We start from the raw sequence: 11059 nt of genomic DNA, 5'->3' as shown, positions 1-11059 counted from the left end.
TTTCTCTGTATCACAGCCATGTAGCCTACAGTTGTACACAATAAAAATAAAACAATTCAGAAATGTTAACGTATGCAGACCTTGCAACTCAAGTACAGGTGGTTTTTCTTTTTTAATTTTGCTTTTCCAACTGTTTTAAAAACAATTAAATGTAAAAATTAACACATGCAATTTTGCAAAATACAACATTTTCTTTCATATGGCTGCATTATTTCCAAACAGTACAGTACCTTCATTTGTACAGTTACTTTATTCCATTTGATTTTGTTAGATCGGCACAAAGTAGTTCAGGCCAACTATCAAAAAAAACAAACCCCAAACCTCAACCCCCAAACAGTTTTGCAATTTGGAAATCCCAGATTTAAGTAGCTTTGGTCCCAAGGTAAATTTTATGCCAAGGTAAAGTGGACCAGCCTAATACCTGCCACACACAGTATTCGGTATTTTTATTGTTTTCTACAAACAGAAGTAAAGGTTCACAGCACTTGTGGCAATGGGGGGGGGGGGGAAAGAGTGCCATCTTTTTGTGAAACGGGTGAATAATGAATACCACCACAACAGTAGTTATATTTTAGATGCAGTAAGTTGCTCCTTATTTCTGAGGACTTCTAGAAGAGAAGGATAAAAAATTTTCGACTGAGAAACGCAAATAAAAGCCTGGCTTTTTAAATATGTCTAAAGCAACTTAAAAAACCCTCTTTCAAGACAAATCATGACTGAAATAGTTGGTAGAACGGTTTGTAAGTTACAAGAGGACATGTAAGGAAAGGATTGTCACAAAAGGGGAAAAAACAACAGCGGTTCCATAATTTGTGAATGGTACAATGTTAATCATTGATGGGATCCAAAAAGCAGCAACTCTGAACTACTAAGGCTATATTGTTTGTTCACAAAGTGGTTATTAAACCATTTTAAAAGACGTACGATCTAAAACATGGAACCAACATTTGCAATTTTTTTAAAATTCTCTTTAGTTCTCCCTCATGTTCTAAAGTAGTACAGAAATTAACAGTTCACAATCTGTATAATTAAATTTCCTGCGGATATTTCCCCCCTGCATTGTTTTATATATTCCACCACAATACTGCTCCTTAAACTATCAATTCAAAGTTGTATTAATTATACTGCGACTTGGCAGGTCACTTTTACCATTAAATTAATTTTCTACTAGATGCATTTTTCCCTCCAGAGAAAACTGTTCTGAACAGAAAACCCCTGGGTGGCTTGCAGCAAAGTGTCCACTACAGCTATGATCACTAACCAGGTGCAGGTAACTGAACTATCACTCAAAGGAGTTGCGTATTTTACAAGATAACCTGCTAATCTCCAAACAGTCTAGACCAGCAGGGTACTTAATTACCATATTTCCTATATATTACCTATATTTTATATGTTTTTTCCCTTAATAAAAAAATCCTTTTATCACTCCTGTTTTATTCTCCTTCATAAAGTAGCATCTAAGTCCAAGATGGGATGGTACTTCTACTCGGAATTCCTAACAGCAGTGTCTTTCCAATGTCACCTAATTCAACCATACTAAGACATGACACTCTCTTTTCACATCTTCCAGTGCAGATAGGAGAGAACCAATCTAATGTGACTTAATCTCCCCATTGAAACTACAATCAGTGCCTTAAAACAAAAATATTTTGCAATATAAAAAAAGGGAACAGGTTGAATAATAACCAAACGGACTGGGTAAATCATATGCCCATCTCGGCACACTATTGCTCACTCCTACTATTTCATTAGGCAGCATGTGAGTAATTAGTGTGTCACGCTAGGCCACTGGAAACACCATACTGCATTAGAAAAGCAATATACGCTTTGCATGCAGTATCAGGTTTATAATGAACAGTAGTCTGATGCATGCTACTGTTGTGCAACTTACTTAGACACAATCTTCCCTTTTTATATCAACCCCTTCATTCCCAATACAAAACAAAATAACTTGTTGGAATGTGGGTGTCAACAACGTAGTTCCAACCAAATCATATGTTAGTAAGACAAATAAAAACAGTCTGCCACTTGCACTCTGCAGATCATTTCAAGTACACTCTTGTTCAGACCTGGCCTGCTATTTACGGCCACATTTATGATGGTTGGCACTGAACTTCCCGTACACCTTCCTGAAATATGGCAGATGAAATACATTGCTTACTTCAGCTATAGTTTAACAAGCATGGATTAAAGTGTAAAGGAAAATTCTCAGGTTCCAAACTGGCCTCCCTTTGCAGTATTTTGTTTGATTTTGTTCTTACACTGCAATTCAGCTCAGTGTGTAGGGGGGGATGTGGGTGTTAGTTATCAGGAAGTTGAGTTTGAAAACTGCAGCTTACATTGAACACTAAGCTAAACATTAACACTGTCTTCTGCATTTCACCTGTAGTGGTATCATAATAGTCAATGAGGTATTTCAGTTGATCTTCTATAATGCATCATTTTGTTATCAGCCACACTGAGTTACCTTATGATGAAGTCATTGTATTTTTTGGCGTACTTAACTAGGCCACTTTTCCCCCACTAAATCAGGGAAAATTCACATCTTTCCCTTTTTTGGTTTGTTTTCCCCCCCAAGCAAAAGGAAAAATATGAAGCTATGTTTTATATTTTTATTCTGTACACTAATCAAAAACTGGTTCTCATGAGCTTAAGGAAAAACAGGGAATCTATACCACTAACTCAACATAGACAACTACTGTTGGCTTACTTTGCTCTCAGTAAAGTTACAATCCATGAAAGATAATACACCATAGTAACTCTAAGTTCTGACTACATGGTCTGTACTTATAAAGAGTAATGGTATTCTAGAATAGTTCTTTTTATCTCTTTAATCACATGAAAATGATGCCAACTAAACCTGTCAGAAGTGAGAACCCACAGCGCTGACTTCTCATCAAAAGATTTGTAAGCCAGACATTGGAAAATCAGTTTTGTGCCGGCTGCCTTTTAATTCTTCTTTTAGTGAGACTGACATTTTCAGCATGGTGGCAGGTTAATACTGCCCTCTGTATAGTTACTATTTTTTTTTAAACAAGTAGGTTGAACATTTTCCTATAGCTTTAGGCCAGCACTTATACCCACTTTTTTAAAAGACACCAACTTCCTAATATTCTTCCTAAGCAAAATGTTGATGATTTGGCATTAATTTGCTTAAACCCTGCCACAAATGTATTTAGTGCTGTTAGAACAACTGGAAAAAAAGGTCTCTGTAAGCTATAAAACCGTCACATTGGCTAAACTTAAGTTTGGTATCCAACACAGAAGGGCAGCAGGAGAGTTAATGCCTCTTAAGATTCCAAGTTGCTATAGATAAAGCTTCCTTTTTTCCCTAAGCTATATACCTTTCCTTCACTGTATTTTCATCTTTAAAAGTGCATTTTGCAAAAAGACAATCATCAATTTATGGAACACATTTTAAACACAAAAGGGAACTAATCAAGTGATGTGACTTTTTAAAGTTCCCTCACAAGAAGGAATACACTGGAACATGGCAGATGTTCAATGGTAATGGGCTGATTTATCAGGTGCACATCATTTTTAAATACATTATGATACTGAAACACCTTTCTGAGCACTGTTTTCTCCCCAAAAAAACATTGTTGACACTGGCTCTCACATGGGTGTTGTCCTTAGGAATGGTGTGTCTAATACAACGATGGCTGATCAGGGAGCAGTTAAGATACCATAACCAGCTCTGCAGAATATGTTTAACAGATCCCAGCAGTAAAACTTGAGTTTTTGCAAATGAAGGATCTCTAACCACACAACTTGTAGTACAGACTACTAGAGAAACAAAGTTGCTGAATTTTCTGAGCTTTAACTACAATGCTGAGAAATACCTGTGGCGTTAGAACTTTCTTGTTGCAGACTTTCTTCTATGGTGGTTGTACAATTGCACCTCTTGTCCAAATGCTGAATTTGCTTCAGAGTGTGGGGGGTATACACCTTTTAAAAATACAGACAGTTCTTAAAATACATCATCAGGTCACGATATTACTGATCCTCACTTTTAGTGGAGTTTAAAATCTCCCCTAAGAGGGGTAAAAATCCATCCAGCATTTTCCTTTACTCTTGTATATTCACATTTGCACATATAAACATGATGCAGATTTGCAAGAGCCTGGCTTCTCAAAGTGTCCTCAGGTCCCTTTCAACTTCTAAAATAGGCAAGGATAAAAATACTGAAGGATGCAGTACCACATAATGCCCGACAAAAATGCAAGGGACTGTATGACAATTAGCCACAAGTTGCTGAGGGTCATCTCTCGGGAAATAGCCTTTGCTTGACCCTGAAGAGGAGGAAATGCTCCTAGAAGACAAGAAATAGCATTGTTAATCCTTCTGCAACAGGAGCTATAGTTTCGGAGTGCACTATTCTTTAGCAGCACTGCCTGTGCGGACAGTGATGGTGGTTACAAGGAATCCATTGGTTATCTGCCTTAGAATATAATTTCCTACAGTACAATTTCTATCTTCACAGAGGGGGAAAAGTTAAATTAGTGTTCCTTCCATACTGGTAAAAACCAAGTACAATTAGGTGGCCCAACATGGATTTTTCTACCTGTTATTTGTCAAAATGCTTTCCCTCCCAAAATGATCATTATCTCAAAACACATCTCTTTAATTCTGAATTTAAGTCTTTGCTTTAGTTTCACTCAGTGTGAACGTTCTCCAGCCAGTGTGGCTGCCAAGTGTCATCTCATGTGACAATCCTGCATTTGGCAATCCTGTGTCTGCCCACATCTCTGCCAGAATCTCACTCACTGAGTTGGGCTTTTGCTACAAGCGAGAGTTGCAAACATGCCTATGGCCACTAGAGGCTGCTATGGAGCCTGCATTCAGGCCAGCAAGTGGCCAGCTAGTCTTTCCTCTGGCTACTCCCAATGCTGGCTCGGAGTAGGGACAGAACAGCAGCAAGTGTTGGCTGGCCAATAGGACAGATGAGAGGACTCAGTACTACCCTCAGGTTCTTCCAACCAGACACTCAGAGACACCTCAGACCCCATGCCTCCCAGTAAGACCCTAGCCAGATCTCTCTCTTTCCCAGACAGCACCTGTCCACCTACCCCAGACACCCCTACACCAATCTATAAGCCAGCAATCCTAGACACCCGACTGCAGCCTATCCCAGAACCCCTAGACTCCATTTCCACTTGCCCACCCTATGCATGCCTAAAGCCTTATAACTGCCAAGTTTTGCACAGCTCTGTGTCCTACCCCTGCCACAACTTGAGGCAGGATAAAGTTGACCCTAAACTGGCCTTTATGGTCCTATGCAAAGTATTTGCAAATATGCAAGTTACTACATGAAATAATTTGCATAAAATGTCAGAGTTGCACAAAACTTGGCAGCTGTGAATCAGTTTTTTCCATTTTTCATGTGCAAAACTGGATTTGAAAAAAACCCTCATGATCCTAGGAATTAGAAGTGCTTGCAGGGGCATTATGGGAGCACCACTAAGTTTTGTCTAAAAGAAGTGGATGGATGTAAGAGGAAAGTCGTACCAGTACAACGTTACCTTTTCACAATAGATTTTACAAACAGCATAGATTTAGACATTGCAGTGAGTTTATACATACATACTACTGCTTCCACATTTGTTATCTCTGGTGGAACTGCACCCATAGAAATGTTTAAGAAAAAGCTTAGTGTAGACAAGGCTTCGCTCTCTCTACGCACACAGTATGTCATATATAAACCTTGACAAATTACCTTCCACCAGCCTGGGGAGAATCTCAATCTCTCTCTCAGAAAACAACCCCTCCACTCCATTTATTCACCAACAACACAGACTTGGTTACGCACACATAATTCACCCTTTGCACATAGAATTATAGAATATCAGGGTTGGAAGGGACCTCAGGAGGTCATCTAGTCCAACCCCCTGCTCAAAGCAGGACCAATCCCCAGACAGATTTTTGCCCCAGATCCCTAAATGGCCCCCTCAAGGGCTGAACTCACAACCCTGGGTTTAGCAGGCCAATGCTCAATCCACTGAGCTATCCCTCCCCCCATCTATCTACCAAGTCACCACTGCATTCACTCATTCATATTCATCCCCACCGAAATAATCAATTCTCTCTCTTGCCCCAGTTCTCAACAAAGTCTCTTCAAAAGTGCTCCAGGGTTATATGATAGAGAGTTTCTCCAGTCTAATTTGAGAGTGCTTGATATCTAGTCAGCAAAAAGGAAAGTTTTGCAAAAAAGGGTGTGCTTTCAATTATTTTTAAGATTAATTTCACCCGCTCTCTCCAAATAAAAACATTCTAATAGAGAACAGATATTATAGATTGCTTGTCTTTTTTTAGTTTAAAACCGTTTGAATTATATTACTGCAGTTAAAAACAAAATTACATACAAACCCCAAACTGTAATTTTTTAAAAAAAATAAACACTGATAATTCACTGGGCTACTGTTTTTAATACTCCACAGTAACTTGCTTCTGAGTAAAGTTATTGCATGCCAAAATTCAGTCTGGGGAAAGCTTTACAAGCTGAGACATGAATCACTAAAATAGTGTTTATAAAGAAAGTGAAAGTGATGGAACAACCTTAGCTGTTGCAACACACACAGTGACGTATAATGTGGCAGCAAAACAAAAAAAAGCAAGTGCTTCACCGAAGCTCTGACATTCCCTTCACATTTGGCCTGAGGATCTACTGGCAGTATTGTCACTGAATTGAGAGCAGCTCTTATGCAATAAGACATCACAGGGTAAAATTATGGAAGCAAATCCTCCACTTGTGTAAACTGTCATAACTAAATTAAGCTAATTTAGACGAGCTAAGGGTCTGCTCCAGGGTGTATTAATTTATGCCTACTTCCATTGATAATATACTAAGCATCAATTAATAAATTATAATCTAGCTCTTCGGAATAAAATGTTATTTAGAAAAATATATGTTTACATATATGAATGTACTTAGTACTAATAATTTTTGAGCAAGGAATTAGGAGGTTTTCATTTTGCTGCTCGGAATTCTTAGCTAATCAAATCATTTAGGTTTTTCACTGCCACAACTTCAAAGCACTGTCTATACAGCTGGTTTTAGAACACCAGCACGAGCCCCGCTATCCTGAGTCTGTTGACCTGGGCTGGGAGAGTCGCTCCCATTCACTACAAAATGCTGTGCAGACATACCCTAAGGCCCCAATCTTGCAATGTACCTCATCCACACAGGGCTCCAATGAAGTCAGAGACTTTGTAATAGTGCAAGGTCTGCCCACATGCAACACATCACAGGATCTGACCCAACAGAGATGTTTTTGGATATAAATACCCATTGTATTTGAGTATTTTGATGAATGAGATGAGTCTGATAAGGCAAAAGGCTAGTTATTCTTCTCAAAGTGAGGTGCATATGACATATTATAGTACGATATTATGAGATTTTACTAATATTTCAAGCATCCACTGTATTTACAAATAACTATGATATACTCTAAAGTTTTATGAAATGATCATCCATTAGTATTAACAATGAATAATCCAATCTCTTTTTACCATAGAAAGACTTTGGAATGTTGAACTTAACTGAGTGGGTTGACTGGATGACTGTTTTAGGCAACTGCATAAGAAATTTAACAAAGAAGCTTTGTTTTCCTATAAAAAGGCAAATTTGCAGTATTTCAAACCCAGTCATTCTAATCAGGTAACATCACCGTCTGATAAATTTCCTTTCCTACATATAAATGTCTAAATGAAACTCAATGTTTTTCACTCATCCAGTTCTGCAAAGGAAAAACCAAAAAGCCCCCCAAAATAAAAACTAACAAAACTTGTTTTTTTATCATGATTAATTTATCTTTTCTCTATATGGTACAAAAACACAGGGCTGTAAGAGGACAGCTGGTAAACGTCAATGTTTGTCAAATGGAAGAGGAAATGTATCCCCAACTTTATTTTCAAAGGAGAGTGCATATAAAAATGAAGTTACAAAATGTGTGATACTTCCCAGTGTCCCTTCAGTAATATAACCAGCGTCCCATATTTGTTTAGAACTCTGTGATCGGTCTTCATTTAGGATACTTTATTGTATGCTGTGTTGTATTTACAATATTCCTTCATGTTTTGAGGGAGAGTGTGGAGTCTGGTGCTTGGACTGGGACTCCCGAGTTCTAATGCCACTGATTTGCTGTGAATCCAAGATAATACAAGAACTAGGAGTCACCAAATGAAATTAATAGGCAGCAGGTTTAAAACAAATAAAAGGAAGTTCTTCTTCACGCAGCGCACAGTCAACTTGTGGAACTCCTTACCTGAGGAGGTTGTGAAGGCTAGGACTATAACAACGTTTAAAAGAGAACTGGATAAATTCATGGTGGTTAAGTCCATTAATGGCTATTAGCCAGGATGGGTAAGGAATGATGTCCCTAGCCTCTGTTTGTCAGAGGATGGAGATGGATGGCAGGAGAGAGATCATTTGATCATTGCCTGTTAGGTTCACTCCCTCTGGGGCACCTGGCATTAGCCACTGTCGGTAGACAGGATACTGGGCTAGATGGACCTTTGGTCTGACCCGGTACGGCCGTTCTTATGTACTTATAATCCTTGGGCACATCACAACCTCTTTGTGCTTCAGTTTAATAGGCACATAGGAAATGCCATCCTGGATCAGACTCACTGTCCATCTAGTCCATAATCCTGTCCCGAACAGTAGCCAGTTACCAGATGCATCAGAGGAAGGTGTAAGAACCAACAGTGGATGTGGTTTAATTTGCCCCCCATAGAAGCCTCATCTTAACCCCTATTAATTAAAAATGTTAAGCCCTGAAGCATGAAGTTTTAGATCACTTCCAAAACTTGTAAGCATTAACTCTTAGTATGTTTGGTATACATATAAAGATCGAGTCCCTCTTTGAATCTTGCTAAATTCTTGCTCTTAGTGACATCTTGTGGCAATGAGTTCCATAGTCTAAGTATGTGGTGACTGAAAATGGGATTTCCTTTTAACAGCTTTGCATTTGTCACCTTTCAATTTCACCTGTGCTCTGAGGCAGGAAGAACAGAAACTCCTGATCTATCTTCTGTATACGATTCATTATTTTATATATTTTCCCCACACGTAAAACATGGATAACAAATGCCTATTTCATAAGGGTGTTATGAATAGTAATTACATTTTCTTAAAATTATTCTGTGATCCTTGCATGAAAGCCATTATAGAAATGCAAACAATTATTAAGTATTCTCTTAAGGGAGACAACATGCTACCTGTTTTGTAAAAATGTGACAAGAGATCCTCTTTTTCAATGAACCGTTGATATAGCCAATCAGTGAGGGCTTCAGGCTCTGCAGGTACATCTTTAATTGGAAAAATCCTACCAAAAGAAAGAACAGAACAATGTGACTGGATCTATTAAAGTCATTCTACATGTAAGAAAGCCCCCCACTTTTCCCTCAAAAATACGCAAGAACAGAATAAAACTGTTAAATTGGTCTGTGTTCCCTCTCATTTACAGCTCAAATAATACTTAACCTTCAAAACAGTGGAATATTCCACATCACCACTCAAAAGAACACTAAGGACATAGAAATCATCAGTACCTAGAAACTGCAGAACATAATTGAGGCTGCACAGAGCCCACACACCTCTGCAGTGTACATCGGGTTAAATGGGGTGGGGGGAGAAGGTGTAGTGTGGTAATTCCTATTTTTCCTATAAAATGATCCACGGACAATAGAATTGGTGGATAAAAAACAAACAAACCAACCCACCCCAACGCCACACACCCTGAGAAGATTCTTCTACCCTCTTTGGGAAGGAATTTCTTTGGGGGTTGAGGATTTGTGAAGGATGTAGTTAGCATTAATAGCTCCTCTGTGTTTCAGAACAAATAGCTCTTTATGCCCAGCAATGAAGCTGTTCTAGCTGTCTGGAATTTATAAAGCAGGTTACACAAATGCTAAATCTTCAGCGTATAAAAGTGTTCTGAAATATTGCTACAAGATTTTAACGAGCACCAATATGAGCTAAATCTGATTAATATTTATATATAAATAAAAGAGCTCACTGTATAAAGAGATCTAAAGTTGAGCCTATCACATGCATGACAGAAGGGATAGATAGAGGGGAGGGCAAGAAGATATTACCCAGTGATACCATTAAAACCATTTGTTTTGTTTTATGGTATAAGCCAAATCCTGCCTACCTGAGCAGGGTTAGGTAGTTGCATATGTGGGTGTATATCCATACCTGCCCCCAGAAACGAAGGACAATTTTAAGATTATAGTAGGCTAGCCATTTAAAAATCACTGTCTTTTACAATTTTGGGGGTGGAGGGGCAAAGTCAGAGAACATTATGGCACAACTGTTTACAAAGTTAACCAGTGAGTCTTATGATTATTATGGGACACTACATGCAACAATTCTACATAAAGCAATAAGGTTGGATTTTTTTCGAGACTGCTATACCGGTATTGAAGCTAATATAATCTAATTTCCCAAACCGCCACAAACAAGCTAACTGTTTTAAGCCAGAATGCCGGCAGTAGATTCAGAAACATCAATTAAAATTTAAAACTATTTCCATATAGCCTACATTGTTTACTCCTGGGGAAGCACACTTCTTGCCTTCTGAACTTTCAGGATGCCAAGATAAGTGGATTGGTAGTTTTCTTTATATTTTCTATGGGAGTGACAATTACAATGTCTTTGTAACCTTGTTACAGGGTTCCAAGCTTGGCCTCCCCATTTTGGTGCTTTTGTCAGTATATCTAAGTTGGATTCTAGATGTTCCAGTAACTTTTTAACATTTAACTACAGAAGTGGGACCAAAGAACCAATCTTATGTCAAAGTGTCAAAATGAGGTGGCTTATTATGAAGCACTTCTTAGGCCTGGTCTACACTAGGCTTTTATGTCGACTTTAGCGCCGTTATATCGAATTAACCCTGCACCCGTCCACACCAGGAAGCCATTTAGTTCGACATAAAGCTCTCTTTAAATCGATTTCTGTAATCCTCCCCAACGAGAGGAGTAGCGCTAAATTCGACATGGCCATATCGAATTAGGCTAGGTGTGGATGGAAATCGACGGTAATAGCTCCGGGAGC

General features: G+C 38.6%; 1 protein-coding gene across 2 annotated transcripts in view; it reads right to left on the bottom strand.

The window, feature by feature from the left end:
- Positions 1-515: 515 nt before the first annotated feature.
- Positions 516-11059, bottom strand: part of LPGAT1 (lysophosphatidylglycerol acyltransferase 1) — a 155963-nt gene continuing 145419 nt past the window's right edge. For both annotated transcript variants that reach the window (XM_026652544.2, XM_026652545.2), the window contains 2 exons: positions 9220-9326; positions 516-4312 (listed from right to left, as the gene is read on the bottom strand). In XM_026652544.2, coding sequence (XP_026508329.1) covers positions 4161-4312; positions 9220-9326 — 259 coding nt within the window. In that variant the 3' untranslated portion in view covers positions 516-4160. The remainder of the gene's footprint in view (positions 4313-9219; positions 9327-11059) is intronic.

The sequence above is a fragment of the Terrapene carolina genome, unplaced genomic scaffold, assembly GCF_002925995.2.
Source record: "Terrapene carolina triunguis isolate 2854851 unplaced genomic scaffold, T_m_triunguis-2.0 Scaffold120, whole genome shotgun sequence".
Lineage (NCBI taxonomy): Eukaryota > Metazoa > Chordata > Testudines > Emydidae > Terrapene > Terrapene triunguis.
The sequence above is the reverse complement of the archived record's forward strand: the minus strand, read 5'-3'. Positions and strand labels throughout refer to the sequence as shown.